At 45.2% G+C, this 22,243-nt stretch overlaps 1 protein-coding gene across 2 annotated transcripts; it reads right to left on the bottom strand.

The window, feature by feature from the left end:
- Nucleotides 1-1,012: 1,012 nt before the first annotated feature.
- On the bottom strand, nucleotides 1,013-21,794 carry CYP27A1 (cytochrome P450 family 27 subfamily A member 1). 2 transcript variants are annotated; one of them, XM_026665561.2, is made up of 9 exons: nucleotides 21,203-21,794; nucleotides 17,404-17,594; nucleotides 13,835-14,034; nucleotides 10,658-10,855; nucleotides 10,276-10,436; nucleotides 7,833-7,999; nucleotides 5,161-5,242; nucleotides 3,829-4,032; nucleotides 1,013-1,711 (listed from the first exon to the last, which is right to left on the bottom strand). In XM_026665561.2, exons 1-9 carry the CDS (start codon nucleotides 21,434-21,436, stop codon nucleotides 1,586-1,588), a joined length of 1,563 nt encoding a protein of 520 aa, XP_026521346.1. In that variant the 5' UTR covers nucleotides 21,437-21,794; the 3' UTR covers nucleotides 1,013-1,585. The 2 variants fall into 2 exon arrangements, with proteins under 2 accessions (XP_026521346.1, XP_087806534.1); XM_087950408.1 differs by lacking the exon at nucleotides 5,161-5,242 and having other exon boundaries at nucleotides 21,203-21,701.
- Between the last annotated feature and the right edge of the window lie 449 nt (nucleotides 21,795-22,243).

The following is a 22,243-nucleotide window of genomic DNA, read 5'->3' as shown; positions in this document are numbered from 1 at the left end:
GCATTAGCTGGCGCCGCTTTTTTGATGAAAAGTACTTCTGGTGAGCTTTCTATCCGGAAAAGCTCACCGGAAGCACTTTTTCATCAAAAAAGATGGCGCGCCCAAACCAGCGGCCTGGTAGGACTTGTTCCACGGATCGGTACGTCCGCGGACCGGTGGTTGGGGACCCCTGTGCTAGTGGACAAATTTGTAGAGGCTTCTTAGAAATCAGGTAAGTGTATTTCCCACTAATAATATACTTCATAATTTTATATATATATTCATCTTCTTTTCCTACAAGGAAACCTGTGTGGAAGCAAATTTTATTCTCAGGCATTTGTGATGGAGATTTAGCTGAAAGACTTACCCTAGTCCCCTTCATGGCCGACTGTATGTTTGAATCTCTAACCCCCCACTCTGCCTGCTATATACGTAGCATCCTGGTTTGAATATACAATAAGAATTATATCTGAGTTGTCCTTGTTACATTTATATAGCATCCAGCCAAAAAAGAGTGTTTTTCCTTGGATAGTTCCAGTCATTCCACAAGCAATATTAATTATATTAGTTGTTATAATTAGTATGTTTATTTCATATGTCATCTTATGTTCTTTTCTGGCTATTTTTATATTAAAATAAATGTACCTGTACTCTAACTGCATTAATGAAGCAAAAACCACAGCCTCTGAACCAATGATTGCCAACTTCTCCAGGAATTCTTGGTAGCCTGCAAAGATCTTCCCTGGCACTCATATATGGAGCATGAACATGGAGAAAGCCTGAAAGTGTAATGGTATCTTCCCTTCTGAAATTTGCACTCAAGTGTACAAAATCCAGGGAAGAAGTTACACCCCCGTTGTTTGAAGTGCAGTTTAGGCTCTTATCTCTGCTTCCAGTTTGGAGTAATTAGATCACATCATTTTCAAATATCTAAGGAATTATGTGGCAATAGTCCCAAAGGTGCTTTTTCAGGAGGCAACTGGACTTTCTTGTTTTTTTGTTTTCTTCCTTTTTTCCCCTTTTTCTTTGAAGAGGTTTCGCTTGAGGCAATAGAACAAACCGCACATCCTACATACACTTCTCTGAAAGGAGGGAGCATGTAGAATTGAAGGCAAGAAGGCCTCCTCCCATCCAAAGAGGATTTTTAATTGGCTGAAGCAACGGGGGATTTGTTTTTTCATTCAGTTGTGTCACATTCTCAGAAACCGCCTGGACAAGCCCCTATAGTTTTCTTGGTAAGGTTTTTCAGAAGTGATGTGCCATTGCCTCTGTCTTAGGGCTGAGGGAGAACGTGGCTAGCCCAAGGTGACCTAGCTTGGCTTTATTCTAAGCTTGACCACTGATTATTGGAAGCCCAGGAATGGGAAAGCGGGACGCTGGCAATCAACCTTATGGGTGTACTTTTGAGGGAAGCCTCAGAAGGCTGCAAATGTTGCTTCTGGTGAGCTGCGCATAGAAAGTCCACTAGTACAGGTAAGAGGGACACCCTTTAGACTGAATCCCACCTGAAGAATGGAGCACCTCAAGCACTATGTCAGTAGACCATCCAGGACACAATCCCCATCCCAGAGCAGATTCTCTGCAAACTGTCGGGCTGAATAAAGCATTAAAGCACCGTCTTTCGGTCAAGGAAATCCAGGTTAATAGGCTTGTCTGGCACCAGCACAATACGGGAGAGAGGCTTCACATCTGTGCATTGTGGGTCTGGTCTGATCAAGAACTTCAGGATTATCTGGAAACAACCCAGAGAAAAATTGTACATTATTTCATGGGCCTCTTGTCTGGTTCTACCTTGCCTAAATCCATTCAGATAACAGGTAGTCCTCGACTTACAATAGCGACTGTTCAAACTTACAACGGCACTGAAAAAAGTGACTTATGGCCATGTTTCACACTTACGACCACTGCAGCATTCCCACGGTCAAATGATTTACATTTGGATGCCTGGCAACTGACTCATATTTATGACATTTGCAGTGTCCCAGGGTCACATGATCCCCTTGTACAACCTTCTGACAAAAAAAGTCAATGGGGGAAACCAGGTTCACTTAACAACCAGGTTACTCATTTATAACACCTGCAGTGATTCACTTAACAAATGTGGCAAAAAATTTCGTAAAATGAGGCAAAACTCATTTAACCAATGTCTCACTTAGCAACATAAATTTGGGGCTCAATTGTGGTCATAAGTTGAGGACTATCTGTACTGATATTTGTTTCTGACCTCCTGCATCGCAGCATTTTATGACAAAATGGTTGCCAGTTGGCAAAGTCATGAGAATGGAGAAGGAATGACCTTCTCCTCCTAAAGTCGTATCCACTGATCACGTCATACTTAAAACGGTAGAGTTCCCAAATAAATACATTTTGTTCTCTTTTCTACATCTTCTGGCATAGGGAAATTGCTACTTCTCTGACTCTGGCTTTGCTTCTTGAAATGAGGAAGGTAGTCTTATTGTACCCCTTTGTTTCTATTCCAACTACCCACTGAAGTTAAATCTACTACGAAGAGCAATGGGATGGGAAGGAGAGAATGATCAGTCCCGTAAAGACCATGAAGTCACAGGGTTTCCAAATATACCACATGCTTGAAGGATTAGACACAGGTAATCCTTGACCTACCGCTACAATTGGGACCAGAATTTCTGTTGCTAAACAAGGTGGCTGTTCAGTGAATCGTGCCCAATTTTACGACCTTTTTTGCTGTAATTGGTTATTAAGTAATTTAGAGAAGAGCTACATGGATGATCAGGAGTCTGGAGGTGAAATCATATGAAGAACAGCTAAAGGAACTAGGTGTGTTCAGCCTAAGGAAGAGAAGGCTCAGGGGAGACATGATAGCAGCCTTCCAATACTTGTGGGACTGTCACAAGGAAGATGGTGTAAATTTATTCTCCGTAGCACCTGAAGGCAGATAAAGGAGCAATGGGTGGGAAGCTCATCAGTGGTAGATTCAACCTGGAAATAAAGAGGGATTTCCTGATGGTAAGAATAATTAATCAATGGAACAGCTTCCCTCCCTGAGTTGTGGTTGTTCCATTGCTGGAAGTTTTCAAAAAAAAAAAAAAAAATACTGGACAACCATTTGTCTGGAAAGGTATAAGTAATCCTGCCTCGGGCCGGGGGTTGGACTAGAAGACCTCCAAGATCCCTTCCAGCCATTTGACTCTATGATTCTTATTGCAGTTGTTAGGTGAATCATGCAGTGGTTACTGGTGAGTCCAGTTTCCCCCATTGAGCTTGCTTGCTAGCAGCTAACTGGGAAGGTTGCAAATGGTGATCACCTCAGAGGTGGGTATTCAGCAGGTTCTGACCAGTTCTGAAGAACCGGTAAGTGGACATTTTGAGTAGTTTGGAGAACCGGCAAATCCCACCTCTGACTGGAGATTTTACAGTATCCTTCCCCTGCCACGCCCACCAAGTCACGCCCCACCTGAAGATCATCCACAGGGAGCTGCAGTGGTTATGTGAGACCATGGGTGATATTCACAGGGTTCTGACCAGTTCTGGGAAAAATATGAATCCCACCTCTGACTGGCGAAGACCAGTTGTAAGTCACTTTTTTCAGTGCCATTTTAACTTTGAATGATTGTAAGTTGGGGACTATCTGTATTTTTCATCTAACCCACCTTCCACCTTCTGGGAAACAGCTAAGAAATGTATATTTCCCCTACATTAACAGACAACAGAAGGTCAGGGGAAAGGGTGGAATCCCACTGATTTCCCTGCGGACAGAAACCAGACTAGAATCCCAGAAATGAAGTTGGAATTTCACTTTATTTTGCAGCTACGACATCACAGATCCTACTGAGACTGGCACACGTGCACTCACACACAGAAACTACTTACCCGGATAAGAGCCAGGTGCATTTCAAGTTCAGCAATGCGACGCCCTGCACAGGCACGGACTCCATAACCAAAGGGAATGGAACTGAAAGGGTGAGGAGATACCTCTCTCTGGTCTCGCAACCAGCGGCGTGGCAGGAAGCGTTCTGGCTCCGGGAAGTTGGCCTCGTCATGCGAGATGCCATAGTGAGCCAGCACAAAGAGGGTCTAAGCCCAATGGAAAGCACAGGGGAAAAAATTAGAAAAAGGATTATTACAGAGTAAGCCAACGGGAGATACTGCTTTTCAACAAGATTCTTCCTCAGGCAGATCTATGATGATGGCAACAGACACGGGCAGAGTCAACACGGGGATCCCTTCCACGTGGGAGATGATAGAATACTGGCATTTTTCCAAAATGCAAATGCTGTCAGTTGACAAAGATCAAGCTCTATGGCGTGTGTGCAACAAGAACAGAGTGTGTGCCTTCATCACCTGTGTTGGTATTGGCCAGTAGTGAGTTCTTAGACTGCATAGCTTACTTTATATTCCATAGGGAAACAATTATCTTATAAATAAAATTGCTTTCTAATTGAATCCTTGATCCTTATATATTCCAACCTGTCCATTTTCCTAGACTTTGCCTTACTTTGCCCAGCATGGACTGACATTCCTAATGGGTGCTAGCTTTCCTAGCATGGACTGCTATTGTTGTGGTCAGCCGGCAGCAGGTGCGGATGGCTGAGGAGAGCGAGGACTCAGATGAGGGGCCAGGACCATTAGGGAGTGGACTGTTGCCTTCAGAGATTGTGGGGGCTGGCAGCAGCGATGAGGAGGTTCCCAAGGAGCCTGTACCAAGTGCGCACGCATGCAGGATTGCTCGCAGGAAAGAGCAGCTACAACAGCACGGGCGACTCGGGAGTAAGGCTGCAAGGCAATGGCCCTTCCTTCAAGAAGATAAAAGCCAGCTGTGCAGTGAACGGTCTTTGTAGCAAGCAAAGACATTTTGAAACTCAGCCTCGTGGACATTACAATTGGTATTTGAAGACTCTTGTACTGTAAACCATTTCTTATAATGTTGTTTTTTTGGCAGCCTTGCAAAAACTTGGCAAGGCTCTTTCTTGTCGGAGCTAATTAGTTCGAAGCAGCCTTTTATCTGTGAAGAAACAGAATTCATACATGAAACATTAGAAGGTTGTGCTGCTGCCTTTGTCTTGTGTTTGCTGTCTTGGAACCAGGTTTGGGTCAGAACAGCTATCCCAATGATTACATTATATTTCACATTCTTTCTAGTGATTAAGCCCAATTCACTTAGAGATGTCCTGCTTGCAAGATCAATACTACACTAGTACTTACATCCTTCGGGAACTGGTATCCTTGAATGACAACTTCCTTCTCTGCAATAATCCGTGCGTTGGTGGGGACCACCGGATAAAGCCTTCAAAGGAGGAAGTGGAAGATCAGTGGACAGCATTGAACAGCAGGAAGAGGCCCCTAATGACCTAGGCCAGCGATCACAACCCTTTGGGGTTTGGCGTGCGTCATAGGTTCACCACCTAGGACAGCTTGATGACCTTAGACCAGTCACTCATTCTCGGCCCTAGGAAGGAGGCAATGGCAAACCACTCCTGGAAAGCCTTGCCAAGAAAACCGCAGAGGCTAGTCCAAGAGGTTGTTACAAGTCAACAATTGACTCAAATCCATTCAAATAAATCGAAGGGAGGAAAGAACCCCTTTTTTAGTCAAGAATGCCAGGTGCTAAGGGAGCATTGTAAAAATGTGATTATAGTGTGTTATATTAACTGGCAGAAAAATCCTGACCCAGCTAGAACTCGGGACAATTTCCTTTCAGACTTGTGGTTATCAGCAGGGGTGGGATTCAATTTTTTTAAACAACCGGTTCTGTGGGTGTGGCTTACTTGGTGGGTGTGGCCAACTCAATATCACTCACATCGAGGCATGCATCTCCTTGCCTGGCCTCTCATGACTGTGGGGATGCTGCAACAGTTGTAAGTGTGAAAAATGGTCATAAGTCACTTTTTTCAGTGCCATTGTAAATTTGAATGGTCACTCCACACAAGCAAAGTACCAGCAAAGGAGGGGGAAAAAACTCCACAGAGAAGTTCCTGAGACAGAAAGTCTAGTCCTGCCAAGAATGTAATAAGGGTTAACGGAGAGGCAGTTGGAGTCTTAGTGGACAACCAGCTATATGAGCCAGCAGTGTGCAGCAGCCGCCAAAAAAGCTAATGCAAACCTGAGTTGTATTAACAGAGGGATACAGTCAAGATCAAGGAAAGTATTAATACCACTCTATAAAGCCTTAGTAAGACCACAGTACTGCATCCAGTTTTGGTCACCACATTATAAAAAAGATGTTGAGACTCTAGAAAAAGTACAGAGAAGAGCAACCAGGATGATTAGGGGACTGGAGGCTAAAACATACAACGAATGGTTGCAGGAACTGGGCTTGGCTAGTCTAGTAAAGAGAAGGACCAGGGGAGACATGATAGCGGTCTTCCAATATTTGAGGGGCTGCCACAGGGAGGAAAGGGTCAAGCTATTTTCTAAAGGCCAGACAAGGAATAATGGATGGAAACTGAACAAGGAGAGATTTAATTTGGAAACAAGGAGAAACTTTCTGACAGTGAGAACAATCAACCAATGGAACAGCTTGCCCTTGGAAGATGTGGGAGCGCCATCACTTGAGACTTTCAAGAAGAGATTGGACTGCCATTTGTCAGAAATGATGTAGGGCAGGGATCCCCAACCTTTTGACGCCGTGGCCGGTTCCGGCATCAGCTGGGCGCCGCGCTGCCCGGTACCGGCGTCAACTGGACACCGCCATCTTTTTATGGCGAAAAGGCGCTTCCGGTGATGTCACGGGCGCTGTTCGTCAAAATGATGGCGGCGCTTCCAGTGAGCTTTTCGGGTAGAAATGGCTTTCTACCGGAAAAGCTCACAGCGCATGCGCCGCCATCTTTATGATGAAACAGCGCTTCCGGTGAGCTTTCTACCGGAAAAGCTCACCAGAAGCGCTTTTTACCAAAAAGATGGCGGCGCCTAACAACAGCGGCCCGGTAAGGCTCGTTCCGCGGCCGGTGCCGGTCCGCGGACCGGCGGTGGGGACCCCTGATGTAGGGTCTCCCGCTTGGGCAGGGGGTTGGACTAGATGACCTACAAGGTCTCTTCCAACTCTAATTATCTGTATCTGTAAGCAACCCCAGAATGTTTCCTTCCTGCTTTCCTTACAGGATTAGGCCAGTAATTTTTTCTAACAACCAGTTCTCCGAACTGCTTAGAATGTTAACAACTGGTTCTAGTGAATAGATGCGAACTGGTAGAATCCCACCCCTGGTTATCAGGACCCAAGACTACCTTAATGGCACACATACACAAATATGAAAGCCACAGAAAGGCCCTCAGAACCACACATTAAAAACTGTGGTGGTGAGGGGAATACTGTACTAGTTTCTAGCAGCTGACAAATATTCTTTTTGTGCTTCACGGTTTCCTGAACACATCAGGTGAGCCACTGTCTCACCCAGAATTTTGCATCTGCAAGACTTCCAGCCTTACATTCCCATAAATGCAGGTAGTCCTCAACATGACCAACTTACCTTGGAATTATTTACAACTCAGATTTGAAGTTCTGACAGTTGCTCCTTCCCCCCACAGTCACAACCTTGAGGAACTCAGCAATATAACTGTATTTAAGCTGTTTGCAGTATCCTTCGGTCACATGACTGTTTTACCATAGTTTTGTTGAAAAGTGGCATTTTCCAGTTTTCAGCAAAACTGTGCTCACAGCAAACAATTGGTTCACTGAATGCCTACGGTGATTCGCTTAGCAACCACCACATAAAATTGGGTCATAATAATGGTGCAGGGTCCATTATGGTTGCAATATGAGGTCTATCGGTAGTTTCTTAAAAACCCAGGCTGCACAGCTGCAATAGCAGCCACTCTGTCCTTGAACTGAGGTTAAGACTGCATCCGGCTTCTTTGCTCAACCATAGAGAGGCTCCTACCTGAGAGTCTCCTTAATTATCGCCTTAAGCAGAGGCATCTTGTTGATGTCCTTGGCTTCAGGAATTTGGTCTGTGGGTACCACATTGGCTATTTCCTGGTATAAATCTTCCTGGATGTCTGGGTTTCTAGCCAGGTGGTACAAACACCAAGACAGAGTATTGGATGTCTGAAAAGACCAAACGAGAGATGGAAGGTGATAAGACTTCCGCTCTGGGCAGGGGAATGAACAGACAGGTGTGACGACATCATCACAAACGCTATGACTTATGTCAGACGCTGGGATGCCCATGGATAAAGGCATTTGCATGATGATTTCACTGTACATGTGTCATTGCTGCAAATGGCTGTAAATACATTGCTTGTGAAAATGGTAGCAATCCAGGGGTGGCCTTCAAAAATTTCAGCAACAGGTTCTCTTCCCGGTTGCTGGGTGGGCGTGGCCATGGTGAGCGTGGCCTAGTCAGCCTCCTGCACCACAGCAGGGCCCCTGTCTTTGCCTTCCCTAAGCTCTGGAGGCTTTCCTTGAGCATCTGGGAGGACAAAAACTGCCTCCCCGGGCTCCGGTAGGGCCTTCTGGAGGCCGGAAATCGGCCTGTTTCTGGACTTCCACAACTTCTGGGAGGCCCATTTTTTCCCCTCCCCGAACCTCTGCAGGGAGGCCTACACTTACCACGTATCCAAACAGGCCACGTGGAGACTCCAGGAAGGGGTGGGGTGAGTGGGGCCAGCCAGGAGTGAGATTTGGCGGTTCGCCGAACCAGCCATAATGTTAGCTATGGGTCTGCACGAACCTGGGCGAACCCATAGCATCCCACCCCTGTAGCAATCTCTAGATAGGATCTTGGAACAGATAAGAGGTTCTCAGAGTCCTGTTGTAAGGGTTAGATTGTCAGAGACAAATTTCGCTCCTAATACTGTATGATAAATAAAACATGGCAGTTTGCTATACTGACACATTTCTCAAAATTAGAAATATATCTGTCAACCCCCCCCTTTTTTTTTGCAACAAGCCTATCTGTTTCTGTTCTCCTTAGTACTATATCCCAACCTAAAAAGGATTAGGTGTGCTTACAAATCTGCCGCATATTCTTCCTTGGTTATGATGGGTGAATTTGTAGAGAGTTCCTCTTACAATTCAAGCTTATTCCTAAGCCTGGATCTCTAATGTAGAAGAAGGGTGGGACTCAGATATAGTAATTAAATAAAAATGGTATACAAGATATTCAGTGCCAAGACTGGTAAGATTTTTCAGATATTCACTCGTACTGAAAAGGAAAATAAATAAGGAATGTTATTCTCAGCCATGGCCATCAGTTCTTTTGCAACAGCTGAATTTTCCAGACCTCTGGGGGAAGGTTCACAGTTCAGGGTAGAACCCATGCTTTATACAGAAGAGGTAACCGGTTCAAAATGACATTACTCGAGGTCAAAGGATCAGAAAATGGAATAGAAAGGCTCTCTGGAAATGAGCAAATTACTGCCTTTTAAAATGGCCAACAACTGTGCATCACCATGGGTCTTGTGGAGTGTGTTGGTATGAAAATATAGTAAATAAAACAGGCAATTCAACAAGTAGATAAAAAGAAATCTGACTTCGTACAAAATAGCTTCCTATTTTTGCTCTAGAAGAATACTCTTAAACATCTGGTGCAGTCATAGCAAATGTTTGGGCTCAGTGTGTCAAAAATTTGGAAAATGCCTAACTTGATTCTGCTCTCATGCCATACACGCACACACATACTGAACCAAAGATAAACAATTCTCTATCGCCCCAACCTCCCTGTTCTAAGCCACCCTGTACAGTGGCACTTGGTGGGGCAAATGTTGGGCCTGAAGTAGAGGCCCAGGTCTTGGACTTCAGCCTTAGGGCCACTGCTGCCATTCGAAAAGGCCATTTCATACCATTCCTCATTTCCCCTGCCCAGGATCTGCCACATAACTGCTTATCTTTACGTGATGTTCTCTTTCTGTTGACAGGTCCCTGCAGTTTATCTGAGGCTGCTGTGGGTCGCACGAGGCCTTTGGTCTTGAATCAACTGCAGAGAATGGTCTCCAGTGGCTTCTGCAATCTCTGAAAACTGTATTGAAAGCGTATCTCGTTCTCACATGATTTTCAGAAGGTCCAGAGACTGCATGGACTCATGTCCATTCTCATGTAGCTTCTTCAACCTCAGAAAATCACAAGAGAACAGAGCATGCTTTCAAGAATAGTCGCCGGATCTTAGTGAACATTGGCAAAACATTGTAGTGTGTCATCTTTGACACTCATGAGTCGCCATCACTGTTCTAGTGCATTTTGGGGCTTTCAAGCAGTAGTGTGAAGGAATATAGGCTGATCAGCAGGTGACCACATGCTTGACAATATGACAAGTGTTTGCCATCACTTTTGCTCCTCAAGCGTCAGGGCACCCGTATTGGAAGAATAGGTAGTCAATGTCCTACCGTGTCAACACCAGCCAATAGCAGCTCTGCTATGCTTCCATATATCTCTTCATGACTAAGTTGTCCACTGGTAAGCAAGTATGTCAAGTATCCTGAAACTTCCTCACCCTGTTCCAGACGCTTCTCTAAATCCAAAGTCTTCTGATCAATCAGTTTTTTTCCTGCAGCATGAAAGAGCTTCGGTTACTGACGGTTCACAATATTGAGACGAGCAAGACAATGTCCATTATTCATCCATTGATTCCTTGGCTATGCAAAGTAGCTTAAAGAAAATACAAATGTCCCAAGAGGAACACAGACAAATGTCAGCTCCTGGGATGAAATCAAGCTGATTTGACTAGAAATCCACAGACTTATTCTCAGATCCCTATCACTCACGTACCAAAGCCAAAGATAATATCCCAGCCTTCTAGGTAGCGGTTAAAGAAAGGCAGCATGTTCCGTGTCCATTTAGGTAGGACGGTGACAAAGACAGAATTCCTGAACATATATCCAATAGCATCAATGAATTTTTTTGTTTCAGTGGGTATCTGTTTCTCTAGGCAGCCAATGCGGGTCTCAAAAAGAATGTAGGAGATACCTGGAGGTAGAAAATACACGAGTCATATAATTATGCACAATGGCAGCCAGTAGGAAAATAAAACCTGCAATCTTGAAAGAAATGGGTCAGATAAAGATGAGATGTGGGAAGAGTGCCATTAGTCATAATGAAAGGTATTCTGGTTATGCTTCCGATGTGTATAGAAGTACTGAAATGGATGACAGTCCAGTGAGCAGGATATACTGTACAGTGGCCATACTGATAATTAGGCAACGTTTGTAGACAGTTGACTCAAACTCTCCAGGGAGGGATATTCTCCCTGCTTGGAAGCATAGTGTCTATTCTGTTAGGCTGTTTCATGTGAAGGCATCTTTCAGCTTACGCTTCCAGAGATGCTACATTTCAGCTCCCTTAATGCCCTATCCAGCAATTCAATTTCATAAATAAAAATGGGAAACTTGGATTTTGTGATAAATTGCTTTGGCTGAATCCCACCAGTTAACATTTATCCCCTTTATATCTTTGTGGGGATAGCTAGCTAGCTAGCTACCATGTTTCTCACAAAATAAGGCCGGGCCTTATTTTTTTTGACCCCCGAAAAAATGGCTAGGCCGTCTTTTTGGGGGTGACTTAATTCCCCCCCCCCTTGCATCCTCGGGTGGGTGGGCAGCGATGGCTTGGATTTTGACCTCGGCGTTGGTGGGGCACTTCGTATTGGGAGACCTTCCGCCACCGTTGCTTTCCCTTCTCCCCGTGCTGCCGCGGCATTTAGGGCAACACCGCGGCATTTGACACAGCCACGCACGGCCAGCCAGGACTCCTCTCTGCAACTGCAGCCCGGCAGAGACATTCGGCTTCAGGTGCTCCTGTCGCTGCCTTCCCTTCGCCTTCGAAGGCAAAGCCAATTCTTTTAAAAACGACACCCTACTACTGGTACGACAAAGCCTCCCCTGCCCGAGAGGGCAGCCCAACCCCATGTGGGGAGGTGAATCTCCCGGGGCCACAGCGCAGGATCGGCCCACCCCGGGAGAAGCGCCCAGCCGCCATCCCTGCCTGGCGCTGGGCAGAGCGTGAAGAGCTTCGCCTGGGGCGCCCAGCGCAGCTGACAGGTGGGCCCTCCTGCCCGGTGGCAGAGCTCTCGCCAAGGCAGCAAGCGCCTCCCCGCCGGGCCCTCCACTCATCCCGCCAGGGCCACGTAAAAGCCGTGTGGGCTGGGCAGAGCCAGGAAAGGGAGCCGCGGGTGCACGCCCGCCTACCAAGCTAAAGAGCCAGGCCAACTCGAGCTTGCCTTCCTTCCCAAGTCCCTCCAGCCCGAACCTGAAGGGGCCACCGGGAGAGGCTGCCCGAGGCAGTGATAGCGCCCACCCATCCGTGGACAGGGAGGCAAGGCGATGGCCTGCGCCGCCTCCTCCTCCGAGCTGAGCCCCGCAGAGTGAGCACCACTACCCGATGCCCGTGCCGCTGAAGCGTTTGGAGCTGCCGGCACATTTGGAGATGCGTGGGGATGTGTATGGCCTGGGCGAGGGGTGGAAAGGACAAGCGGCTTCGGGCTCTCTCCGCCAGACCTGCTGGCCAGGGAAGCAGCGCTGCCATCGCCTTGCCTCCCTGTCCGCCACGGTCTGCCCGGTGCCAGGCAGGGATGGCAGCTGGGCGCTTCTCCCAGGGTGGGCCGATCCTGTGCTGTGGCCCCGGGATATTCACCTCCCCACATGGGGTTAGGCTGCCCTCTCGGGCAGGGGAGGCTTTGTCGTACCGGTAGTAGGGCGTCGTTTTTAAAAGAATTGGCTTTGCCTTCAAAGGAGAAGGGAAGGTGGCGACAGGAGCGCCTGAAGCCGAGTGTCTCTGCTGGGCTCCGGATGCAGGGAGGAACCCTGGCTGGCCATGCGTGGCTGCACCAAACGCCACGGTGTTGCTCTAAACGCCACGGCAGCATGGGGAGAAGGGAAAGCAACAGTGGCGGAAGGTCTCCCGATACAAAGAGCCCCACCAATGCTGAGGTCAACGCAGGCAGCACCATATCCGGGTATGCAACAAAAGTACTTCCTAACGGCAAGCCCCCCCCCCCACCATTCCCCACCATTTCGCATGTTTAATATAGACCTTAATTTGGGGGGAGGGGCTTAATTTGACTTTATGCCTATAAAACATGCTGGGACTTCCTATTGGGGGAGGCTGTATTGGTGGAGAAACATGGTAGCTAGCTAGCTAGACCACCTGATTCCTGTTTTCCTTTTCCCGATCTCTACAGTGTGACAGCTTGATCTACAGTACAGACAACTGTTCTTTATTATTTGTCCACAGCAAGCCAGGAAGGCCAGATAGATCCTTATTTATATTTAACATGAATGTTTTAAAGAGTGCAAGTAGATCAGCTATCCAGAGGGCAGGGGAATGAAAAAAAAAAAAAGGCTTGGCCATCTGTATTAAAAGATATAATTTTTTGTGAGTGGCAGATTGGTCTTCCCCTCCCTTCCCCTTCTGCCTCACCCAAATTTCAATCCTACGTCCATCCAATGTCAGCCTAATCAATTTGTGCCTCTGATGAACTAAGCTGAAGGTTATGCCTTTTAATAAAATGTGTCAGAAAGGAATTTCTCCTGCTGCAACCACAATAATAAGAAAAGGAATTTTCTTCATGAATTTTGTGGAAGAAGGAAGAAACAATTTTCTCCTTGGTGCATGCAGCAGTGATAATGTTCAACCTTACATTTGATCCTACTTCTTTTTAAAATCAAACCAAACCAAATCCTGCCAAAGGTCATAAGATCTCATATTCAACTTTATTTTGATTGTGCTCACATGACACACTGAACAAGCCAAACCTATTTTACCCTAGCTGTTGTGCACGCATAGTTTGTGCAGCTTTTTGATTGTTTGGTGTCATAGAACTTCCAAAAGCTCAGATGACTTAGTAAACTGTGGCTAAATAAGTCATAAGAGCATCGACTACAAGAAACAACCTCAGAAATAAAAGAACTCATAGTTCATTCATAGCACCGCCACAAGCTACAAACGCACCTTCTAAGGCAAATCGGTACAACAGGTTGGCCATATCGTCAACTTTTACTCCCGAGGAACTTTTACTTCTCTCATCTTGAAGGTGCACTATGAGATCAGACACCACTTCATTGATGGAATCTGCATAGAGCAAAGCTTCGGAAGGCTTGAGCATCCTCTTGTTCAACACCTGGCGTAGACGGTGCCACCTTTCTCCATCCCTAAGAACGAGAGGGATGTTTTGTTAGCCCTTTGAGGTAGTCCAGACAGGAAGCCAAAACTGGGAATGCTAATATACTATCTGGATCAGTGGTTAATGACACTGAGTGCTGTGGTTTGCCAGCAGCCTGTGCAGATGGCAGAGGAATCGGACAGTGGGGAAGAATGGGGACCAGTCTGGGAGTCTGGAGAGGACTTGGATGACATTGTTTTACCCTAACTGTTTTGGGTAAAGATAATAAAATGATGAATCATGGTTTGTCAGATAAAGTGTATGTGACTTTAAGCTAAAGGAATGTAATTAAGGGTGCAGCTGTAAAAGTACTATATAAGCAGCAAGGCACTCTCTGGCTCTCTCTGGCTAGAAGATCCCTAATTACTGGATGATTGATGACTGCGTTCTTGCTGAAACGGGGAGTGAAGAAGTGTGTTGATATTTCTCAACGGAGAGAAGATTGGACTGATTTATTGTAAGTGTACTGACATTGGCTATTCAGCACGGACTTTGCAAATAGAATATCCCTGACAAGACTTGACTGAATTTGGTATATGACTAATGGACTGTTTATAATGACTATGCTATAATTCTTAAATGGAATAAACTATATTTTTGATAGCACAAGCGTATCTGTATTTTTACTGCGTGTTAACTAGAAAACTTATCTCACACATTTACCTGTCTTCCTATCTGACTTCGCTGCACATTCTGTTTAGTTTGTTTTCCTTAACACCCGTTGGGGAATCCAGGCTTAACAGGGAAGAATGGGGACCAGTCTGGGAGTCTGGAGAGGACTTGGATGAGGGTCCTGTGTCCAATGCAGAGCCAGAGCCAGGACCATCTGGGAATGGGGTGCTGACTCTGGAGCCTCCAGAGTCTGGCAGCAGCGAGGCTGGGGAATAAGGAGAGCCTGTTCCCAGTGCGCGTGTGCACAGAGCTGCTAGAAGGCAAGAGCAGCTGAGACAAAAGGGACGACTTGGGAGTAAGGCTCGGAGGTGATTGCCCCTCCCATAAGGTATAAAGGACAGGCAAAGGTGATGAAACTTCAAAGTTGCTCGTTCTGTTCAGATTAATCCTTGAAGCTCTGTGTAGACTTTGTACTTCGGTTGGTTTTTTTATAATTCATTTGGCACTCTAGTTGTTGGCAGTAATTCAAAGGAAATAAAGGTGGGTGCTTATCTCGAGGGACTGTTTGGGACTCATTACAGGCTGGGAATTAACATAATTCCCAGCGTTGAAATAAAACAAGAGTTGTTTTAACTAATTACGGTCTCGGGAAGCCTTGATCAGAACACTGAATTTGTCAGCTGGAAATCTAACAGCCCAGGTTCAAGACCTGAGTGCCGCACAATAGGGCGTGCTCTCATTCTTGCCTCAAATTCTGCCCACCTAGCAGTTTGAAAGCACCCAAATATCAGTGTATAAATAGGTACCGATGGAAAGGCAACCACATTCAGTGCACCTTTTGCGTATAGCTATGCTAGCCACATAACCACAGAAGATGCTTTTGGACAATGCTGGCTCCCAAAGATGAGCAGCCCACCCTAGAGCTGGACACGACTGGACAGGGAAACCTTTACCTTTACTTTATTGTAAGGTTACAGTAAGAGAATCTTTCATGCCTTGAAAGCACTTCTCCCTTCCCTTGCCATTACTTTCCTCAAAAGTAGGGAGGGTCAGTTTTGAGATGCTTTATTAAATTACCCTGTTTCTCCAACAATACGGCCTCCCCTAATAGGAAGTCCCAGCATGTTTTATAGGCATGAAATGAAATTAAGCCCCTCCCCCAAATTAAGGCCTATATTAAAACATTTAAAATGGGGGAATGATGGGGGCTTGCCATTAGGAAGCACTTTTGTTGCACACCCGGATATGGTGCTGCCTGCATTGACCCCGATACGAAGTGCCCCACCAACGCCGAGGTCAACATCCAAGCGGTTGCCACCTGCCCCCGAAGATGCAAGGGGAAATTAAGTCACCCCCAAAAAGATGGCCTAGCCATTTTTTCGGGCTCAAAAAAAAAATAAGACCCGGCCTTATTATATGAGAAACACGGTACATTTCTGGCTTGGGCTTAGAGTTCATTTATCAGAGTGTGGTCTAGGCCGCAGCTCTTCCTCCTGTCTTCCTGCTTCAGAGGCTATGCTACATGCAGGTTACAATATTCTCACAGGCAGTGGTGGGATTCAAATTTTTTCACTACCGGTTCTGTGGGCGGGGCTTGGTGGGCGTGGCAGGGGAAGGATACTGCAAAATCTCCAGTCAGAGGTGGGATTTGCCGGTTCTTCAAATTACTCAAAATTTCTGCTGCCAATTCTCCAGAACTAGTCAGAACCTGCTGAATACCCACCTCTGCTCACATTTGGAGCATGTGTGGAATCAGATGAATTACTAGAATCTATTGGGAGAGTTAACTAGCAGGCTTAACTAAATGAGCTAGGTGTGGCTAACTCTCTACTTTGTTTATAGGGCTTCTTTTTTACGCGTGCGCATGCACACACACACACACACACACACACAAAATTTAGATTTTTTTTCCCCCTCTGTATTTTTTATATTCTAGGTATAGTAAGTTTTTCTTCTTTTTCTCTTCAAGACACCTTTTTCTCACTTCAGGTTAAGCTTCTATGTATTTTTATATAGAAGTGTATATGTTTTATTTGTGTTTGTGAATATAGCTACACACACACAAACATACCCCCCCATAACCCACAAGTCATGAAATTTCTTTTAAAGAAAGATTAATTGTAATCTTTTTGAAATTTAAGAAAAAATAAACAACTCATTAGCAGTCATATTAATCTAAAATATAGAGGGTACCAACTGAATAGAAGACATTTGAAGAATTTGCACAGTACTTTGATCTACTGTAATGCTAAGACTTACATGACATTTCTGGGAAAAATACTGTTTAAATAATATTTATATCTTCTCCCTTACAGATTCAAACCAGGTACCATGGCTGCACAAATCATGCTCAGAAATTACTCCTAAGAAGTTTAATTCAGCTTCCTCAAAGAAACGAGTTGCTCTGAGTTAATTATACAAGCATTCTCTGGAACTCAAATGAAATGTGAGCTGTTCTTCCACATATTTGAGAAACATAACACCTTCTGTGACTGCTAGGCAGGCTTAAGTTTTCTTAATTTTGCCTAAGGAAAGGTACATATGTCATGGTACGGGTTGTATTGGGGCTAGTCAATACAGTAATTAGCTTTTTTTGAGGCATAGTAATTGATTTGTTTTCATTCTTACGTGCAGATTATAGATTAGCTTTGGGCGTAGTTGCACATTTATGTGAATTCATATTAGAAGTCTGTTTGTTTAATTAATTTCTGGATAGATTTGTGGTAGGCAACTGCTTGACACTCACTCAGTGAAGGGGCCGTACGATAAGTGCCGTATGTCTCGATGCTCCTTCCAAAGGCTCATGTCACTCCGCATTGGGTATTTTCCCTCCTGACGTAACAGCTCCTCCAAGATTTCAGGACTTCCAATATTAATATTAAGATAAGGACCAACAACCGATTTCCATATGGGGCCATACATTTTCTTGGAAATGATCTAGAATAGAAAAAATAATGAGGTCATTTGGAGGCTGTCAAAAAACTGGGATATATATTTGTGTGTGTTTATGTTCGTGCGCGCACATAGGTCATTCATCGCTCAGTGGAATAATTGTGAGAGTCAAGTTAGTCAGTTATTCAGACTGATCCAGTTCTTCAAGCAAGAAATCAGTGTAGGAGCTTGGCAGGGAGAAATCTTATTCTTTACTTTACCTGCTCTCTCTCTCTCTCTCTCTCTCTCTCTCTCTCTCTCTCCTCTCCCTCTCCCTCTCCTCTCCCTCTCCCTCCCTCTCCCTCCCTCCCTCCCCCCTCAGCTAAGAAAGAGTGGCAGATAAATTAGGGGTTGAGGTCTGTCAAAATTCTTGCCAAGCTCAGCAATGCTAGCTTCCTGCATGGTTTTTCTCTTTCCCCTCATGAAATATGAGCACTGCAGCAAAGAGAGAGGGTGTGGGGGAGAAACTAGGAAAGAAACAAAAATGAGAGGAAACATGGCTGCTGGCTGTGGAATGTCAAACTCAATACTACAACAATTGGTTTATGTTATGGATGAATGCAAGTGATAAGTAACACATTTGAAACATTTCTCTTTTGAGTTACAGGCAACCCTCCCCCCCACACCCCGTAACCACTTTCTGCACTTTCTTGCCTGTTCCTTTGTCCAAAAGCTCAATCTGAGCTGTTTCTAGAATAGGGATGAAATCGATCTGAAGATACAATGAGTTCTCGTTTGTATGAAAATTTAAGAAAAGAACCACAGGGTTTTCCCTCCCCCTCTCTTCTCTGGGAGGCTTCAATGATATCAACATTTATCAATGTATATTTCTAGCTAAACACAGGATTATAGTTTACAAGATGGTTTTTGTATCAAACCGGGAGTGTAACTAATGCTCTCCAAAGGCAAACCTCCAGGCCCCAAACAGTGGAGAAATTGGGGCATGACCTTCTATCCGAGTTGCAGAAGTGGGAGCTCACGGCATTAGATGATGGAAGCCTTATGCCTTCATCCCCAAACCCTTACATGTCTTTACTCTTTGTTCTCACCTGATCTGGCTATTCTTAAAAAGAAAGTCATGCCATGAAACTCGAATTGAAGTGGTCTAATTTTTGGAACAATTCACAACCGGCCTCACACACTGACTAAGCTATTTAGTTACTACATAGATTCTTAGTAGCTAAGAGAGACACTGGCAGCTTTCCCAAAAATAAATGTTTTCTATGAAAGCAGCCTTTGTTTTTTTTGTTCCTTGCACTTCTGCAGTTTTACTGTTGGTTGAATTCAAAGCAGATCCCTGAGGTCCAATGTGCGTATAGCCTGTGATGTCAAAAAGCCATTATTGTGCCTATCAGATTATGATATTTGTTAATACTTTGGGATATTCTAAAAACACACAAAGAATCTCCAACCTGGTATTTAATAACATATAATTATATTTGCTGAATTTTAGTTTCATCTTGCTCGATCATGTTTGGCACTTATTTCCCTACAGGAGCACACTATGGATTCTGTAGTAATAAAGCCAACAAATTGCATACGCTGTTTTTCAAACATGATATTCCCAGCCCATGTTTAGTACACTGTCATTTCTTATCTGCTGTGGAGCAATAAAACTGCCTTTTTGTAATCTGTTAGTTTGGAACCCAGCACTTTAATCTGTACATCTGAACTTCTTGCAACAATCTGTTAGGGAAAGCAGAGAAAACAAGTTAAGTTCCGAACAATCAGGCTGGTAAGTAGCCTGTGCTGACAAAGGAATTCAAATATTTGTCTTGGATTTAAGTGACAAGGCAGATGAAATGTTTATTCTAGCCTACCCTCTGGGTCCATTTTCTCTCTTGAGAATTTTTCCAATATCCTTTTTGTATAGGGAATCAAAAAAACAGAAGGCATCCAGTAGGAACTGTTGTTATTAACATATTTTATTAAATTAACTTTTTGTGAACAGAGTCCTCCTAGTTTTTCACTGCCATAGACTGTTCTTCTATCATGTTTATATTTAGTGTAAAGGAGGGAAACATTATTCTGGGAGTTGAAGTCCTCCAGGCTTAAAGTTACCAAGGTTAGAGACCCCTACCTTAGAACAGGGTTGTCAAACTCACACTGTCACTGCAGTTTCGGGACTCCCACCCCCCTTCATTAACTGGGCATGGGTGTGATGCATCCAGTCCTTGAGCCCGGAGTTTGACAGCCCTGCCCTAGAAGATCCTTCCCCAACTGGTGCCCTTCAGCTATTCAGATGCAATCCACCTGGATCAAGATGGCTATGGAATGTAATTATTTGATATCTGGTTAACTGAACATTTGAGGGCATCAGCTGGGGAAAATTTCTCCTGGAGCAATGCTCCACCTAGGAAAATGCAAAGCATCTGCTGATGTAAATCTGCAAGCCCATACACATTTATCTACATTTAATTAATATTTAAAATGACATGTCTCTGAGTAGATACATAAAATTATCAAGGAATCCTCTGCTCATTTGAAACTTGGCAGTTTTAATTTCTGTTTGCATAAAAAGCCCAGAAGTGTGAATTTCCCTAATGCCTTCCTGTCACATTTTGATTGACATGGTTCATTGTTTTAATACTTTCTCCTGGCTCAACTCTTTATAACTTGTTGAGTTCTAGAAGCAGTGCCATGTGCCATTGATATTGGAATGCTGACGCCCAAGTTTCGTTTGATCTACCAACAGTCACCTCCCAAATTATTGCAAATAATGGGATGGAGCCCATTAAACGGTTAGAAGGAACATGTGTTGTTGCCAGGGAGGATTATTTTATTTTTATTTTTTTGTTTCTTTTATACAGTGTTTTTATATTTTTGTTAGCTGCTTTGAGTTGCCATGTACTAGTAGGTGGCAATATAAAATTTCTAATTAAATATAAATACATAAATAAATATAAATACATAAATAAACATAAATATGCCTTTGGGGGGTCTTTGGTGGTCCCCGAGCCTGCTTGTTTTCTTCCAGACATTCTGCAAGAAAGTGAGGGAACATTTTCTGTAGCACTGATGATGTTACCCAGTTAGGGTAATGAAACGTTTGCAAGAAAAAAAGCCAGCTCAGAAAGCACCAAGGACCCCTCATGTCAACCCTGAGCTGCAAATATTCTCCTTTAAATACGGCTTTTATCAGAGGGGGTACGTCAAACTCAAGCGCATCTGGACATAAGCAGAGTGGCTTTCTCCTCACTCCATCCTGACCCTTCCCTAAGTCACTTCGGTTAATAATAATAATAATAATAATAATAATAATAATAATAATAATAATAATAATAATAATAATAATAATAATAATAGTACCACGAGCTGGGATCACCCCCGAAGCAGCAAAAACAGAGCTCCATTCTTCGGTGCTCAGCTCTTAGTGCTCCAGCAGCATCCGGTGTCCTTTCGGGCCCGATGGCCGCCTGCCTGCGTTTTCCACGACAATTATTTGGCTCGTTCGCTCATCTCCAGGCGGCCGTGCAGCCTTCTGGCTACTTGAGACGAATGATGTCGGTAAAGAGAGCCAGGCCGTTTCCTCCAGAGGACCTCCCCCCCACACACACACACAACGACCACCACACACACACCGCCCCGGAGACATCCCCGGTGGCCTCAATCACCTGAAGTTGGTGCGTGTGCAGCAAGTAGCCTTTCACGAAGAACCAATAGAGGGTCTCAAGGGACCCCGTTCCGGGCAACTCCTCCGGCCTCTTTAGCCGCTCTTCATGCCGGGGGACCGAAGCTGCCTGTGCAGCGTTGGAAGCAGCCCTCCAAAGGGGAGCCGGGCGGGGTACTCCGGGCGGCGACCTCAAGCAGCGCCCCAGCCTCCCGGCAAAGCCGCTCCACTTCCCCATAGCGCGGCTGGGTCGACTAAGCAGAGAAGGTAAGTGGAGAAAACAGGAAAGGAAGCGCGGGAGGAGCTGTCCAAAGACGTAAAAGTGGAGCGTGGGGGGGGGGGGGGAATAGAAGCGGGCGGACACAAGTTAGTGCAGTAAGAACCATGGATTCTTCATGGACTCGCTTTCCCAAGAGGCCGTGGGCGGGCGACTCAGGGTCAAAACCACCCTTCCCCGCCCATCACCTGTCGGATCTGGACAGGGAGATAAAGTTGCGTTCGGGTTGTTTTGAATCGCGGCGTCGAGCTCTACCAGTTGCGGAAGATTCGGCCCTGCAAAGGCTGGCATCACGACTTCCTTCTCTCGGGATCAGAGTAGAGGCGACTATGACAATACCTTCCGTTCAAAAACCCGTCCCGGGTCCTCCCACGCCTCCTTCCTTTTCTGCCTGTTAAGGGACAATTCGCATTGTGGGGCAACCCAGTGGTGGATTAAGGCTCACTGGTGCCCTAAGCACTGACACATCTTGGTGCCCCCCCCCCACTCCTGTACAAATGAAGCCATATTCTCCACTTTGTGGTGCTTCCTTTGGGCCTGGTGCCCTAAGTCTGCTTAATGGTTAATGCACCACGGGGGCAGCCGAAAAGTTAGTATTTGTCCTAGCAAATGGTACTGAGATTCTAGGAATCTAGGCTTCCTTCGGTTTAGGGTGGGCTAGAAAATTGTAGCAAAACAAACCGAAGGAGCCGCACAATTCAGCATCTTAATCCCAAATCGTCTCTCCGAACTGAAGCAAAACACCGAACGCAGCATTTGACAATGGAA

This window comes from Notechis scutatus, chromosome 1 (assembly GCF_049901735.1).
Source record: "Notechis scutatus isolate UNSWTSFEM ecotype Mainland chromosome 1, rNotScu1.2, whole genome shotgun sequence".
In the NCBI taxonomy this organism is placed as follows: domain Eukaryota; kingdom Metazoa; phylum Chordata; class Lepidosauria; order Squamata; family Elapidae; genus Notechis; species Notechis scutatus.
This window is presented reverse-complemented; position numbering and strand designations above follow the sequence as displayed.